General features: G+C 31.4%; 1 protein-coding gene and 1 pseudogene across 1 annotated transcript; one reads left to right on the plus strand and one right to left on the minus strand.

The window, feature by feature from the left end:
• Window positions 1–2,957: 2,957 nt before the first annotated feature.
• On the minus strand, window positions 2,958–3,825 carry LOC144559965 (uncharacterized; annotated as a pseudogene).
• Window positions 3,826–13,273: 9,448 nt separating this feature from the next.
• LOC144559067 (Lactoylglutathione lyase / glyoxalase I family protein) lies at window positions 13,274–16,182 on the plus strand. The gene is made up of 4 exons (XM_078307999.1): window positions 13,274–13,506; window positions 13,804–13,893; window positions 15,147–15,350; window positions 15,912–16,182. Exons 1-4 carry the CDS (start codon window positions 13,332–13,334, stop codon window positions 16,001–16,003), a joined length of 561 nt encoding a protein of 186 aa, XP_078164125.1. The 5' UTR covers window positions 13,274–13,331; the 3' UTR covers window positions 16,004–16,182.
• The last annotated feature ends 741 nt before the right edge of the window (window positions 16,183–16,923 follow it).

Raw genomic sequence — 16,923 nt, forward strand, 5'->3', positions numbered from 1 at the left:
CCATTGATGATCAGTATTTATGTTTCCGCTTAATGATCGATGTCATCAGTCTAAAACTGTAAGATTTAAACACATATGCTATTGGATATATTTACGGATTCTGGATTATTTGTGTTCTTATTGCAAAACACGTTATGATTTTATAATATCTATCACCATCATTATTTGTATTAGACAAAGCATCATATATATGCCATCAATAATAAAGAACTTGTTTATAGAAGGGATAGTGGTGTTAAGGACCTAATCCTTAATTAATCGTAGCTAACTCCCCACATAACCATTTTTTTTGTTAAAAAATCTAAACTCTATAAGGTTAAGCCTTTAGTTTCTCACTCATGCTCCATTATGTCATGTTTTTCTATTTTAATTCAAAATTAAAAAAATATATATACTTAATATATATCTAAGATGTAATTTGAACTTAAAATATTATTGTTCTTTTGTATTCCTCTGCATGAATTCCGTGCTACTTATTATGTTTTTTTTTTTAATAATTATACTCATCTTTAGCATTTAAAAAAAATTGCCTCCAAAATACTGAAAGCTTAACTCTAGTATGATGGAAAAACAAATCCATAATTAGAAGCTAATTAGAACATGAGCAAGATCTTTGGAAAAATAAGCAATCTAATGGCATGTTGCATCTTGCTTAATTGAATAATTATTTTTTGCAATAAACATTAAGAAAAGTATGCTAGAAATTAATAGCACTCAGAATAAAAAAATAATTAATTTGGAAATGCCTTGCGAAGTGCATAAACGTGCAATTTATATTGTTAGATGCTAACAAAATTTTCCGAGTGTTATGCCAACAAAAGTTTCCTTTTCTTATGTTCAAAGCTTAAAATATTTTTTTATTGGAGAAAAGAAGTTTGAATCATGTTCTCTCATCTTTTTTAATGCAAGAGTTGGCCATTTTGCTAGCTAGAGAGAGAGAGAGAGAGAGAGAGAGGAATGGGTAGAGATCGCCTTTCGGATTTGATTCTTGGTTAATTAAATTGAATTGAATCGAAGGCGGGCGCCTAATTAATTAGCTAGTGCAATCGAGTCAAATAGTGAGGTCATATATATGCTTTATTCCTTATTCTGTCCCAATATAAATATAAGAACTACACAACAACTTTGACTTGCTCTGACTTCTTTTACACAAATAATGCAATATGGAATTACCTAATAAATTAGTAAGAGGAGAGATCCTTGATAATAAATTTGTACAATTTTTATGATATTCTAATAATAATAATAGTAAGAAGAGTACTAATATGAAGTTAGTGTTATTTCATCGTTTGGATGGGTTAGCAAGAACAACGCTAATTCCAGAAATAGCTCTATTCTTAGAGTGATTCAATCGTAAAATAATGGATAAAAATAGTCACTAATTCCAAGAATAGTGCTAAATCTATGCTATTCTTGATAATTCAAACGCACTATAAATCAACTTATTAAAAAAAAATAAGTTTATGAGTATATATGTTGCTACACATATAGACAGTCTACCAATCAAGTTTTATGTAATTTAATTATTTGAGTGATGTTTAACAATAAATTTGTTATCGATAATTAATTTCAATCATTGTCAAATCAAATTCATTTGATAAATAACAAAATATACACTAAATCATACTATTTTTTTCTATATGTACTTTAATTTCTGATAATTATTTGAATAATTATTAAACTTAAAAATTAATATATCGTAAATGCACTTTTAAATCAACATCTCTTCTTACATATTTGACTGTAATTAATGGACATAAAATAATGATTTTCTTGAACATGCACTTTTTATTCTGTTATTGATGAAATTGAGACGAAGAATATTTCCCTTCTTTTGTTAATTAATTAATACAAAAGGAATTACCTTTTTTTTTGTGTGGTTGGGAGGTAGATATGTTGTTTCCTAATCCAGAATTCTACTTTTGAAAAAAAAATGTCAAATCATGAACTAACAATTGTATAGTAAATGTTTATTTTCACTATTAAATAATAGCTATTTGATGTAATTAAGCAATTAAAGATTATGTCATTGTGCGATAAAGTTGGTGCATCACAAAATAGATTGACTGGTTAATTATATTTTATTTTGATTAATGAGTTAATATTAATTGTGATTAATTTCAGTTCTTAATTAATACGTTAATGAGCGTGGTGTGCTGCCACAATTTCGTCCAAAAACCTCTACATCCCAGTACTTAAAATTAATTTCTAAATTTTTACATTCTTGAAATTAATTTTAAAATTTCTATTAAGTCCTGTCAGTAATAAATTAAAAATGAAATCTATTTCTTTTCATATTGAAATCTATCGTTCGACTCGTTAATTTGTGTTTCTCCATTCCTGTCATTCCCTTTTGCTTCTCCATCATTCTAAAATCTCGTAACCGACTGATTAAATAGAAAGACAAATCTCGTACAATAAATTCTCCTTTTCTCAATCTCGTACAGTGAAAGACAAATTAAAATTTTCTTCCTCCTCTTTTCTATTATATTTATATCCTTGAATAACCAATCAAACAAATAATGACCCTAGTCATAATAACTAGATAATAACCATAGTACCTTATCATAATCCAATCAAACAATTCAGATAATAAACAACAAAAAATGCAATTGACGTATGAAAACTACAAATAATAATTTTGTGGAGTAATAATTCAAAATTGGATGGAGATCTTACCTTCTCATAAAAAACAAATAGTTTGTTTTATTAAACAAACAATACAACACAACACAACCGTTGTCATAATAAACTTTATAAAAACTATGAAATCCCTTTTTTAATCAACATATAGATATTTATAAGTACAACAAATTTATCAATATCACCTCCTTCGAAATGATTTCATATCTCCTCAACCAAGTCTGATTTGAGTTGTTGATTGGTCGAATTATTCTGATTTTTGCATAATTTTATAAATACTCTTGATATTCACAAAAATGATCATATGTATAATTTTACTTTCTAGTGTATCTGTCTCTTTCATCCTCCAAAATTATATTATGCATTATCACATAAGTTCTCATAATTTGTCCTATGATTCTCTTATACCACATACGTGTCGGACCGCTATTTATAGCGAAACGTGCTTGAAGCATGCATCCCGAAGGCTCTCTCCACATCTTTCCTAGCAGATTCTTTGTGTTTTGCGAACAACTTATGTTTGTCTCCTTGTGATAAAGGATTGACTTTACGAAGGTCACCCAATCAATTAGGACATCTATCATCTATGAGGTAATAACCCAATTTGTAATCATTTGTGTTCACTTGGTAGTTCATTTTTGAGGCTATTCCTTCTAAGACCTCATAAAAAGGTGAATTCACATCCTCTCCAATACCTGATAAGGGAATCTTTTACAATTACTAGATCTGAACCGTACTTTTTAACTTGGCACGAATCTCAAAGCCCAAAAATGGGGCCCCTACAGTGACCCGAATCCCAAGCCGGTTGAGATTTAATCTCAAACCGTAAAGTAAGTGATCCTCTGCAATAATTGTGCAATACCTGAGAGGATACGGGTTCTAAAAAGGTGGAGAATGGTCTAATACATAGATGTCATTCAATGTGCCTGGAAGACCAAAAAAGACATGCAATATCAATAAATCTTGTGATGCAACAACTTTAAGCATAATAGTTGGAGTTATGTGATCTCCTTTGACATATTGACGGTGACATGCATGCAACCGAAATTTTTTCTATTTTCAACGCATACAATCAACACTACCTAACTAGCATACTTGAAAAACCTCGTTGTTTTCCTATGCGAAGTAATTGTTCAAGGTCTTTTTCATTTGACCTTCGCAAATACTCCTCACCAAATACATCTATAACAACCAGTACAAATCTCTTCACTATTGTGGTGCTTTCGTCAATTCAAAGATATTCATCCGTATAGTCTGCAACAACACCATATGTGAAGAATGAGACACTTTTCGCGAGGGAAAAAGTGCATTTATGATGGTACTCCCTTGCGAAAAGTACCGTTGCAAAAAGAAAAAGTTGAACAATGACGGTCACGGTACTCCGTCGCAAAAAGTCATTTTTTTATCCTCGTGAAAAGTGTCTCATTCTTGTTGTCATGCCAACATTTGTATTGTTGTTCTAAAATTAAATAAATATGAATCAGTGAAAAATATAATGACCGATTCAAAATAGTTAAAAACAATTAATGCTTATAGTAAAGTCGATGATATTAGTATATATTAGCTCCCATCAACTAATTAATGCATAGATGCTCTAATTAAGCAACACACTTGATCAGTCATGAAGAAGAGAAGTCGGCACCAAAAAAGGAACTGCACAGCCGAAAGGTGTCAACCTTTCCCCAAAGAACTACTTTTATGTTTTAATATATTCCTTTTCTGGATGCTTGTTATTAATTAATCACCACCTTGGTGGCTTGGTCAAGCCTATGTCAACTAGTAGGGGCTCAACCTACATTAGAGATTTACAGCTCTCCAGTTTGTATTAAAAATGAGATGAAAAGTTTGTGCATGTCTCGTAAAGATTTTAACAAAACAGTTTTGGTTTCATGTAACACATATATAGACTATATATATGTACAACGCTCCATATATATATATGATATATGTGTGTTGCATGAAACTAAAATTGCTCTGTTAAAATCTGTATCCCTATGTTACTTGAGTAATATAGGTAACTCCAGCCAATCAAACTCTTTTATTTCAACATTTGTTACAAAGAGTTTTTTCATCTTAGTTTTGAATCCATGAACTCTCACATAGAGACATGCGCTTTTGTCACTAGTTTAAATGTTGGTTATATTTATAAGACGAGTTCTAATTGTCGAAAAACCAATCTACTTCACAAGTGATGTGTGCACCTGCAAAATTTTGAAACTTTGAATACATTTATTACAAAATTAAGTGGTAAAAAAATGATGAAAAATGAATGCATTAAAATAACTTATAAACCTTTGTATATTTCTACTGTTTGATTTTATCCTAAATAATTTTAGAATTTTAGAATTTTGTATGTCCATGCATCACTCGGGCTGTTTGGATTCGTAATATGAAGTCAATTCAACAAATTTAGAAGTTATATTCAACAAGTCATCTTGATAAATATAGCACACACTAGCCCGGAATTTTTGTTAATACCATTTCAAAAAAAAAAAACACACACACCACTGAAATTGGAAAATTTAAAAAATATCAGGGCCTTCAATTCAATATGCAGTTCCATTAATTCTTGGATGCCGCAAATTGAATTGGAGGCCCCCAAAAAATATTAATATAAGTATATTACAGTTTACTTTTTGGATTTTTTGGATGGCCTTAAATTCAATCTGCGATCCCTCCAAGAATGGAACCGCATATTTTACTTTTTGGGTTTTTGGAGAGCCTTAAATTCAATCTGCGATCCCTCTAAGAATGGAACCGCATATTGAATTGGAGGCCCTGTTATTTTTTGAATTCCCTGTAATTTGTGGTTTTATTTTTCTTTTACAGTGATATTAATAAAAATTTCGGCACACTAGCTAACCTCACACATTATATATATTGTATATATTAATCCAATTGTTCAAAAACGAGAAAGACCTCTAAATTTACGATTAAACAGGAATGGATTGGGACTTTGTTATTACTTATTGTACATATATTATAACCATCCAATAGTACAGATGCTGGTCCAAAGAACGGCCTAGTAACCCTAGTTAGAGAATGTGTAATATTATACATGGCATGATTGTCAATTTTCAAGAAAAAGTGTAACCGTTGGTAGAATGTACTAGTGCTTCAGGAACAACCATATAATATATATATATATATATAGGGTCCGGCTAATTTGCTGCCGGCAGCCTTTTAGCCGGAGGTGCTGCTGCCCTTTTTTTTTATTTTCTGATGTCCAAACAACAAATCCAAACCGTTAGATGTTTAATCTATATTATAATCTACTTGGAGACCAAATTTTACATTTTTTGGAATTTTTTTACTATTTATTAAGCTAGTTTGAAAACCGCTGATTTCAATGATGCAGAAATTTACCGAAATCAATGGTTTTCAAACCAGCTTAATAAATAATAAAAAAATTCCAAAAAAAATGTAAAATTTGGTCTCCAAGTAGATTATAATATAGATTAAACATCTAACGGTTTGAATTTGTTGTTTGAACATCAAAAATTACGATATTGCACCGGCAGCACCTCCGCTGAAATGCTGCCGGCAGCAATTTAGCCGTGCCCTATATATATATATATATATATATATAGAGAGAGAGAGAGAGAGAGAGCGAGAAATGAGCTATGCTACTTCATGGAGTAAAACGTGTTTGTACTCCACGCTGTAATTTTATTTTGAAAGTCCAAACGACCGATCCAAACCATTAGATGTGATCTCCATATTGAAATGTGCTTGGAGACCAAATTTTACATTTTTTGGAAAATTTTTTACTATTTATTAAGCAATTTTAAAAATTGTTGTTTTGCTATGAACAGTAAAAACTTCTTGACCATCGGATCAGTGATTTTCAAAATTGCTTAATAAATAGTAAAAAAATTCCAAAAAATGTAAAATTTGGTCTCCAAGCACATTTCAATATGGAGATCATGTTGAGCAGTTCGGATCGGTCGTTTGAATTTTCAAAATAAAAATATAGTGCCATGGAGCACCAACGCGTTTTACTTTATGGAGTAGCGTAGCTCATCACATATATATATATATATAGAGGAGGGATAGAGAGAGAGAGAGAGATGAACAAGATGAACGGTTCAGATGAACGGATGAACGGTTCGGATCGACATTTTGGATTTTAAAATTTCAAATTTGGACCGTATGCATATCGGGCCATATGCATACGAATACACATTATTATCTCTCTCTCTATATATATATATTCGTTAATTAACTTGCAAGATAAAAATAAAGAGGCACTACGTAAATTAAAATATATATCCTCATATTATATTACAAAAGATCTATTCCTTTTAATTTCTAAACAATGTTAACTGGTTAATTGCTAACATCGATCGTAGCTAGCCTTTAAGAATAAAACTTTAATTATACCCTTCTGATTCGCAAGGTGGAGCCAAAAAATTTATATAGGAGAGGCCAAAAGATGGGTTACATGCATTGCGACTTCTAACACTTTTTTGTCTCCATTGCTGTTGAGACCAGATTTGCGGAAGGACAAAAAGCTATATGACAGAATTTTTGTATGAAACATTTCCTTAAAAACCATTAAGTTCTCTAATTTTGCAAACAAAAAATTATGTCAAATTTAGTGATTACTTCAACTAATTAACAAGTAATTATAGGGGTTTGATCAAGGTTCTAAATCGCGTTTATCGCGTCATAGTGGGAAGACTACAAAAAAAAACTATAGCGAATAGCATCACTATAATGAAAGCTATGCTAAATTTTTTATTTTTATAAAAATTATATTATATATTTGTACTAAATATCAACATTATCTAAGTCTCATAGAACAATAAATAACACCAAATTGATTAAAAAATGTATAATATTCATATTGAACCAATACAAAGTCCAAATTGCGACTCAAAATATTCATAATAATATTAATATCATAAACTATCGATTTTTTTTTCTATTTAAAATATCTTCAGCATCATGACCTAATTTATCTTTTTTCTATTTAAAATTTTAAAATAACCTCGACATCATGGCATACTTAACTATCTTAATCTATTCAAAATATTCCAACCACCATATAGTAAGTATCATTTTGTTATTTCAAGAAAGGGAAAAAAAAAAGTAACATAAATTGCACTAAAACAGAACTACTCGCTAATTTAGTAAAAAGTAAAATTAATCTCATATTTGAAAGTAAAGACAAACTATCTAATTTTAAAAAAAAAATAAAGGTCTTAATTTTATTCGCCCCCTACTAGTTCGCAAAACATAAAACAAATTAGGGGGTCTCTTGTAACTTTTCATCTCTCTGACAGATTGTTCTTTGTACCAGGGTTGATTAAGAAATAGGAACAAAAGTCGAAATCAAAGTGAAATAAGATTTCAATTAAATGTTAAAACTTAAAATTACATAGGTTGCTTAAGATGGTTGTTCCTTGAAATTTTTTCTGTTTCTAGCTCGCTGTAGCTTCCTTATTTGATTTTGTTTGATGGATCTCTCATTTAATAATTAATAGTTTAATATAAAGCTTAGTATGTCAATTGTAAAAAAAAAAAAAAAGTTAAAATCCAATTTGAGTCTTTATTTAAAGTCCATATAAATTGAAAAGAAAAGAAAAGAAAAGAAAAACTAAGAGTGAGTCTATGGTACTATGCATATCACAGGTTGTTACTATGTTACGGCTCTATATTTGAGTTTTCAAATTCTAACGGTCGATCCATCGGATCAGTGATTTTTAAAATTGCTTAATAAATAGTAAAAAAATTCCAAAAAATGTAAAATTTGGTCACCAAGCATATTTCAATATGGAGATCATGATGAGCAGTTCGGATCGGTCGTTTGAATTTTCAAAATAAAAATATAGTGCCATGGAGCACCAATGCGTTTTACTCCATGGAGTAGCGTAGCTCATCTCATATATATATATATATATATATAGGAGGGATCGAGATCGAGAGAGAGAGAGAGAGAGAGAGAGTGACTAATGTGCATTCGTATGCATATGACCCGATATGCATACGGTCCAAATTTGAAATTTCAAAATCCAAAACATCGATCCGAACGTTCATCTTGTTCTCCATATTAATATGTGCTTGGACCAAATTTTATATTTTTCTGAATTTTTTTTACTATTTATTAAGCCACGTTGAAAATTGTTGATCCAACAGTGGCTTAACAAAACAGTAAAATCAGCAGCCACCGTTGGATCAGCAATTTTCAAAGTGGCTTAATAAATAGTAAAAAATTCAGAAAAATGTAAAATTTGGTCTCTAAGCAAATATTAATATAGAGAACAAGATGAACGGTTCGGATCGACGTTTTGGATTTTGAAATTTCAAATTTGAACCGTATGCATATCGGGCCATATGCATACGAATACACATTACTCTCTCTCTCTCTCTCTCTATATATATATATATATATATATATTCGTTAATTAAATTGCAAGATAAAAATAAAGAGGCACTACGTAAATTAAAATATATATCCTCATATTATATTACAAAAGATCTATTCCTTTTAATTTCTAAACAATGTTAACTGGTTAATTGCTAACATCGATCGTAGCTAGCCTTTAAGAATAAAACTTTAATTATACCCTTCTGATTCGCAAGGTGGAGCCAAAAAATTTATATAGGAGAGGCCAAAAGATGGGTTACATGCATTGCGACTTCTAACACTTTTTTGTCTCCATTGCTGTTGAGACCAGATTTGCGGAAGGACAAAAAGCTATATGACAGAATTTTTGTATGAAACATTTCCTTAAAAACCAGTAAGTTCTCTAATTTTGCAAACAAAAAATTATGTCAAATTTAGTGATTACTTCAACTAATTAACAAGTAATTATAGGGGTTTGATCAAGGTTCTAAATCGCGTTTATCGCGTCATAGTGGGAAGACTACAAAAAAAAACTATAGCGAATAGCATCACTATAATGAAAGCTATGCTAAATTTTTTATTTTTATAAAAATTATATTATATATTTGTACTAAATATCAACATTATCTAAGTCTCATAGAACAATAAATAACACCAAATTGATTAAAAAATGTATAATATTCATATTGAACCAATACAAAGTCCAAATTGCGACTCAAAATATTCATAATAATATTAATATCATAAACTATCGATTTTTTTTTCTATTTAAAATATCTTCAGCATCATGACCTAATTTATCTTTTTTCTATTTAAAATTTTAAAATAACCTCGACATCATGGCATACTTAACTATCTTAATCTATTCAAAATATTCCAACCACCATATAGTAAGTATCATTTTGTTATTTCAAGAAAGGGAAAAAAAAAAGTAACATAAATTGCACTAAAACAGAACTACTCGCTAATTTAGTAAAAAGTAAAATTAATCTCATATTTGAAAGTAAAGACAAACTATCTAATTTAAAAAAAAAAAATAAAGGTCTTAATTTTATTCGCCCCCTACTAGTTCGCAAAACATAAAACAAATTAGGGGGTCTCTTGTAACTTTTCATCTCTCTGACAGATTGTTCTTTGTACCAGGGTTGATTAAGAAATAGGAACAAAAGTCGAAATCAAAGTGAAATAAGATTTCAATTAAATGTTAAAACTTAAAATTACATAGGTTGCTTAAGATGGTTGTTCCTTGAAATTTTTTCTGTTTCTAGCTCGCTGTAGCTTCCTTATTTGATTTTGTTTGATGGATCTCTCATTTAATAATTAATAGTTTAATATAAAGCTTAGTATGTCAATTGTAAAAAAAAAAAAAAAAAAACACAGTTAAAATCCAATTTGAGTCTTTATTTAAAAGTCCATATAAATTGAAAAAAAAAAAAAAAAAAAAACTAATGTTGCATAGTGCACGCTATGCGCTATAGCATCCGTAGCTCAAATAACGCATTTTAATGCCATAGCTTAGCATTTAGGGTCCAAAAACGCTATAGTGCGCTATTTATAACATTGGATTTGATAAACAACTTATTTAAGGAATTGAGGATCGATGACAAATATAATTATGATACTTGCGCCTATCTTTTAAAGATATAATTATAATTCTTCAGCATAAGTTCAAATTTTGTTTCTGTTTTTTTTTAATTATTTTATTTTACTTTTGACTCTACTAGTATACAATCTATTATACTCACATGCCACTATTTCTTATTAAGGTGACATTTGTAGTTAGAGGTGAAAACGGATTGGATCCGGAGAGTATAGTGGTAAAATTATATTTGTAGGTGTTTTAATTTTTCGAATACGGATACGGAATACATGATACGAATAGGATCGAATATTTATTAAAAATATAAATAAATATTATTAAAAAATACTAAAGTTCAAAATATTTATCTAATATAATAATAAATAAGATGAAAAATTCATAATATACTAAACTATATGGTATATAAGGAGGGATCCACTTACACTCTTTTTTTTTGTGACACCGAATTACATTTTACATTTTCAAAGTTTTCAAAGTCTAAATAGTCGATCCAAACCGTTCAACATGATGAATATATTAAAATGTACTTACAGATCAAATTTTACATTTGTTTGAATTTTTTTTCCTATTTATTAAGTATTTTACAAAATCGTTGTTTTCAAACCATAGAATTTTTGTACTAATCTTAATAAATAGTAAAAAAATTAAAAAAAAAAATTGTGATCTGCAAGCACATTTTAATATATCCATCATGTTGAACGGTTTGGATCAACTGTTTCAATTTTTAAAATATAGGGTGTAATCCGGTGTTACCAAAAAAAGATGCAAGTGGATCCCTCCTCATAGTATATATCCACTAATACTATTCAGATATGAATAATAAAAACTTAAACCATATCTGTATCTACACGAATATTCAGATACGAATATCCATATCTAATTTTTTGATTATGGATCAGATATTAGCCGCTCCGTTTTCACCCCTATTTGTAATACAAATACATTAGAAAACAAAAACAAAACAAAAAAACAAAAAAAAAAAAAAACCCTCTACTTTTTTAACAACTTTCTAATTAGGTACAGGGGTGCCTGGTCCCCTGCCCCTTTTCCTCAACCTCTGAATGATGCGTTGGAAATTGCATGATTAAAGTAAATATTGGGCCACTAATATATACAGATTGCATTTGGGTTAACTATTCATTAATGGACCATTAATTATCACAAACACAAGTTTGGTTAACTACTCGAGTTGCATCTCATATGACAACATGATTTAAATATATGGCCAAATTACCTACCTATTAAGCTTTATTCCCAAGGTGCATTTGTAATGTAGGGCCTAAGCACTAGGGCTGCAAACGAATCGAACCAAATCAAACTTAATTTAGTTTGAGTTCGATTTCGAATCAATTTTGAGTTGAATTGGTTTAAAATTGAAGTAGGTTTTCGAACTAAAAAGAAGAGTTCAAGTTTGATTCGATACGATTCGAACTAATTTTGAACTAAATTGGTTCGAAATTGAAGAAGGGTTTAGAACTAAAAATAAGAGTTTCGAACTGAGCCAGATTCAATTCGAACCAATTTCGAACCGAACTGAGTTTGATTCATTTCAGAATCAAGCTGGTTTAATTTGTTTCGAACCGAATTTATTTTCGATTTAAACTCAATCGAATTATGAGCTACGAGCGTTTTGTGCACACCTACTAAACACTGTGAGTTGGGCTTTCTAGTCAGTAATTGGAATTCTATAGAAAGAAATGTTAGTCAATAAAATCACAAGGAATTGTGGTATTAGTTAGATGCATTTTTTTTCATTTTAATAAAATAAAAATCGAACTGTCAAAAAAAGGGATCTCATGTTCTTCTTTTTTATTAGAATACAACAGGCTTAGTTCTTCCCTTTCAACGCAATTCAGGGCGAAATAAATCCTACTGTGCTCCAATGCAATTATGGAGCAATTAATTGAATGATCACAAACAAGTTTTGCAGCCTGACTTTTCTTTTCACAAATAATTAATTAATTGAATGTCCCATGCTTCTAATTAATTTCATGAACAGTATTAGAATTTCTAAGGAATACATTAGCTATTAATCATTAAGAAATAATGAAGCCCATTATAATTTTTTTATTAATGATATTTGCTCGTGAAAAGCATAATAAGCATTACCTACTGGCCCGGCCCAACAAGATCCTTCTTAGCCCGTAAAGACTGGAGCACAGCCTGACAGGGTGCAAAGCAAAACATTGGGAAATATATTGACAGAGTAGTTTTTACTTCATACAACGTCAAGCCATATGCAGTTCTGCTTTGATTCTATTGTCCGTGCGCTGTATGAAGAGAAGTATACCGTGTCAATATTATTTACCCAGAACATTTCGAATTCGCATTCTCTGAAATATCTCATATTTTGCGTGACCTTTTGGTAAATCTCAACTGTTAAAATACGTTCTGCACGAATCTCAAAGCACAAATAATACTGCCCCCCGCGCTATCCCCGAATAGGCACCGGACACGTCGGTCATGCAAAATATGAGATATCTCAGAAAATACGCACTCGAACATTTCCAGTTGAGAATAGCAGCTGCCTGTGTGGCGGGTAAGTTTGCTAAAGACGTGGCCAAAAAAATCATCGACCAAATAAATAACTTGCGCCACAAAAAAAAATGGCGGTAAAACATAGAGATCATGTATTTCTCGTCCACAAAAAATGAGCATTATAATAATAATATAAGTAAAGAGAAAGAAAAGGAAGAATAGCTGGCCTGGAAAGGAGCGAGAAAGAAAAAAGAGGCAATGGCGACTCGTAGCCTCTACTTCCCTACGATCTCCATCTCCCCTGTTTCGCCAATCTCAAAGCATCACAGCTGTTCCTTTGCTAAAAGAAGAGAGACGAGTAGAAACGCTCGATTGGGAAAGCTCAACGTCTCAATTGAAAGCGATCGACTTCAATCGGTTGACAAATCCCATGGTAACATTCAAATTTTCATTTGCATGTCATGTGCATGAATTTCAACTTAGAACTTGGTAATAGCTCTTACCAGTATCAGCCATGCACAACCTACTGGTACGTACTGAACAGTTAATTATTATTTAAATTTAAACCAGAAATTCATTGCTGGTATTGGGATGGCAATATCTGGTATGAGTATGACATAATACTCAAATAGCTGGTATGGCACCCTTTATTAACATTGTTCTGCTGCATGTATAACCAGTACAAAAGTAATCATTGGAAACCTGGAATTAATTATATTACTGCAATTAGGGAAAGATTATGGGGTTGTTAGTATACATCATGTTGGGGTTTTGTGCGAAAACCTCGAAAGATCGCTTGCTTTCTACAAAGACCTTCTCGGTATGTTCTTTTCTTTTTAAATTTTGAATTTCAAATTTCAAATTTCAAATCACATGCTTATGGCATAGTGTATCATGCAGTAGGTAGAGTGCCAGGATGCAAGCATTTGGTCGGGTTACTTTAAGCCTTGTTTCCTTAATTCAAAAATAAGAGAAAATAAGTTCAATTTACATGTTTCATGATTCAAGGAATTTCAGAAACTGCTTCTTAGGAAGTGCTCAGTTCCAGAACAGCAAATGGAACTTAAAAAAGCTTATTCTGAAGGGAGATTATTCATTGCTGAAACTTTTTACTGGAAAATAAATTGCATCGATCATGTGGAATAAGCACAAGTTTTGGTTAACAGTATCTCTTTCTAGAATAATGATAACTTTCAAGAAAATTGTTATTCTGGACATAGTTTGACTAAAAGTTATTATTCCCCTATCAAATTGTCTGGACTAAGCAAAAGTTTCATTAATAATCGTAATTTCATTGAAAACTTGTATTTTGTTATCCTGTACAATGACTATTAATAAATCCCCATATTGCGAATGGATGTCAGGTAGATATGAGAAATGACGGTTGGAATTTCTATTAGATGTCTCTAACTGAAGGATTAAAAATTACTTGAATTGCTTGTTGAAATCAGTCCCTTTCATTCCAGGAATATTTTGTCAACCCCAAAATATTCCTAATTTGGTATCAGAAATTCAACTCTGTCTGCATTTAAAGAATAAGTGTTTTAACTCATAGTATAGAAAGGTTAAAAATTCTATGCACAAACTAGCTTCATACCAGACTTCGCTAGTTTTCTTCCAAAACTTCACACAGAGATACCAAACAAAGCCACTGCTATTTAGAAACATCCATTTCTACAGCACTTACTAAGCCTCTAAACTCTTCATCTTGCCATTCTTACCAGTATACTGGGTGGAGGTTTAAGTATCATTATAAACGAAAATCAGATATAAGGAGGTGCATTTTTATCCTCAAAGAAACTCAACAGCCAGTGTGTTTTAATTGTGTAAATAGTACAAGACTAATTACAGTTTGAAGGTCTAAAATATAATTTTGGTTGGTAAAGTATTAGGCTATGCTCAAATATTGCCCCCAAAATTTCATTTTTTTTCCAAGTCATCCACAGCTTTAGGAGTCTCTTAAGAAAAAAAAAATACAAATTTGGATGCCAACTCAGTGTGGTATCACCAAAAATACGGTATATATTTTTCTATTAGATATTTGTTAATAATATGTCTTCTTAATATGAAAAGGTCTTGAGGTTAATCTGGCAAGGCCGAATGAAAAGTTGCCGTACAGAGGGGCATGGCTGTGGGTTGGGTCTGAGATGATCCACTTGATGGAATTGCCCAACCCTGATCCATTAACAGGCCGACCTGAACACGGGGGAAGAGACCGCCACACATGTATAGCCATTCGTGATGTCTCCAAGCTTAAAGCCATCTTTGATGAAGCCGGTACGGGATCCTTGTGCATATATTTCTTACTATTTTGGTGCTTATTTCCAATTTGAAGGGCAAATTGGAGAAATTCTTCAATTTCTTTTAGTGAATTGTCTGAAACTGCTCAGTTTAAGTGGCACAAATAACCACACCAAACTCAAGATTTTTTTATGAAGCCAGCCATACTTGTCAGGGATAGTTTCCTTAAGATCCCTGTAAAATTAAATGTTGCATACTTCTGCAAAGAGATACTCTAAACCCTTCCAAATCAAAGGAACATCAAACCTGGTATACCTTGCCTCATTATCCAGCAATACCCAGAAATGCCCCTCTGGTCCCAATGAAAGGAGGGTCATACCGAAAGTGCCCTTGTTATCTCTATTTCTGACAATGAAAGGAGGGTCATATTTTTCACTTCTTAGAAAGGACGGTACAAGAAGAAAGTTACATTTTTATTTGTTTCATAGGCACAATAATTATGAGGCTTTTATATTAAAGGTTGGGGTTAATTTTTCTTTCCCCTATTTGTGATAAGGATAAAATTTTGTTGTTCCTTCTGTTCTTTCTGAAATGCAGGAATAAGCTATACCTTAAGCCGGTCTGGCAGGCCAGCAATTTTTGCACGGGACCCAGATGGCAACGCACTGGAATTTACTCAAGTGGACTAAGGAAATTTTCAATTCTTCCGTTCCACATTACAAGCATATGATGATTGCATATACTCTCTTGTATGATATGTATATAGTTTTCAAAAAAATGATGTAGATACTGGTATTAGGTTTATTGTACACATATTTATGATTATTCAGACAGCACAATTTAACAGATATACATATTTTCTGGTGCTCGTCTTTTGTTCCTTCTGTGGAAGTGAAGTTGAGTGAGATACTGGTACAATTCCAGTCAAGTCTAATGCTGGACAAGTATTTAACGCTTGAAACATTACTCATTTGGTTTGTACTGTAACTGTACTGTCTTGAACTGGTATATACAAGTACAGGCGGTAATACTGGTGTGACTGTAATCTGACCGAAATTGGAACATTATTTACACCTGCTTTTTCATTTTATTATAAATCTGACCTTCAATTGGTCCTTCACTTCGAATTCAAAGTGAAGTTCAAAGCGATGTTATTTTACCAGATAAGAAACAATTGAATAAATGAGCAAAATCTTTTATCCGTAAATACTGAACCTCACTTTTATGAGGAAAAAGAATAGACAACATTACAATCAATTAATTATTCCTCAAACTATCTAATTTTTTTACCAGTAAGTGGTACAAACAAATAAAAAGTACCTCGCCACTATAACTTACAACCAATCAAACAACACTGTATCTATAGATTACCTATTCTGTCCTTGACAGAAGATAAAAAGAGAAGCTAAAACTCCCTGTAAAATTATAGTTACCAGTAAATTCCTTTGAAAAATGAATACCCTAGTTAAAGAACGTCATGCCGGCACGCCCACTATGCAACAAATTATGTGCGATGCTGTCTCGGGCTTGCATAGCAGCGACTGATCGAATGGCATTCTCTGCCACCATATCATCATCAGATAATTCGAAATGCAGCTCCGGATCCATC

The sequence above is a fragment of the Carex rostrata genome, chromosome 9 (genome assembly GCF_964058835.1).
Source record: "Carex rostrata chromosome 9, lpCarRost1.2, whole genome shotgun sequence".
Lineage (NCBI taxonomy): Eukaryota > Viridiplantae > Streptophyta > Magnoliopsida > Poales > Cyperaceae > Carex > Carex rostrata.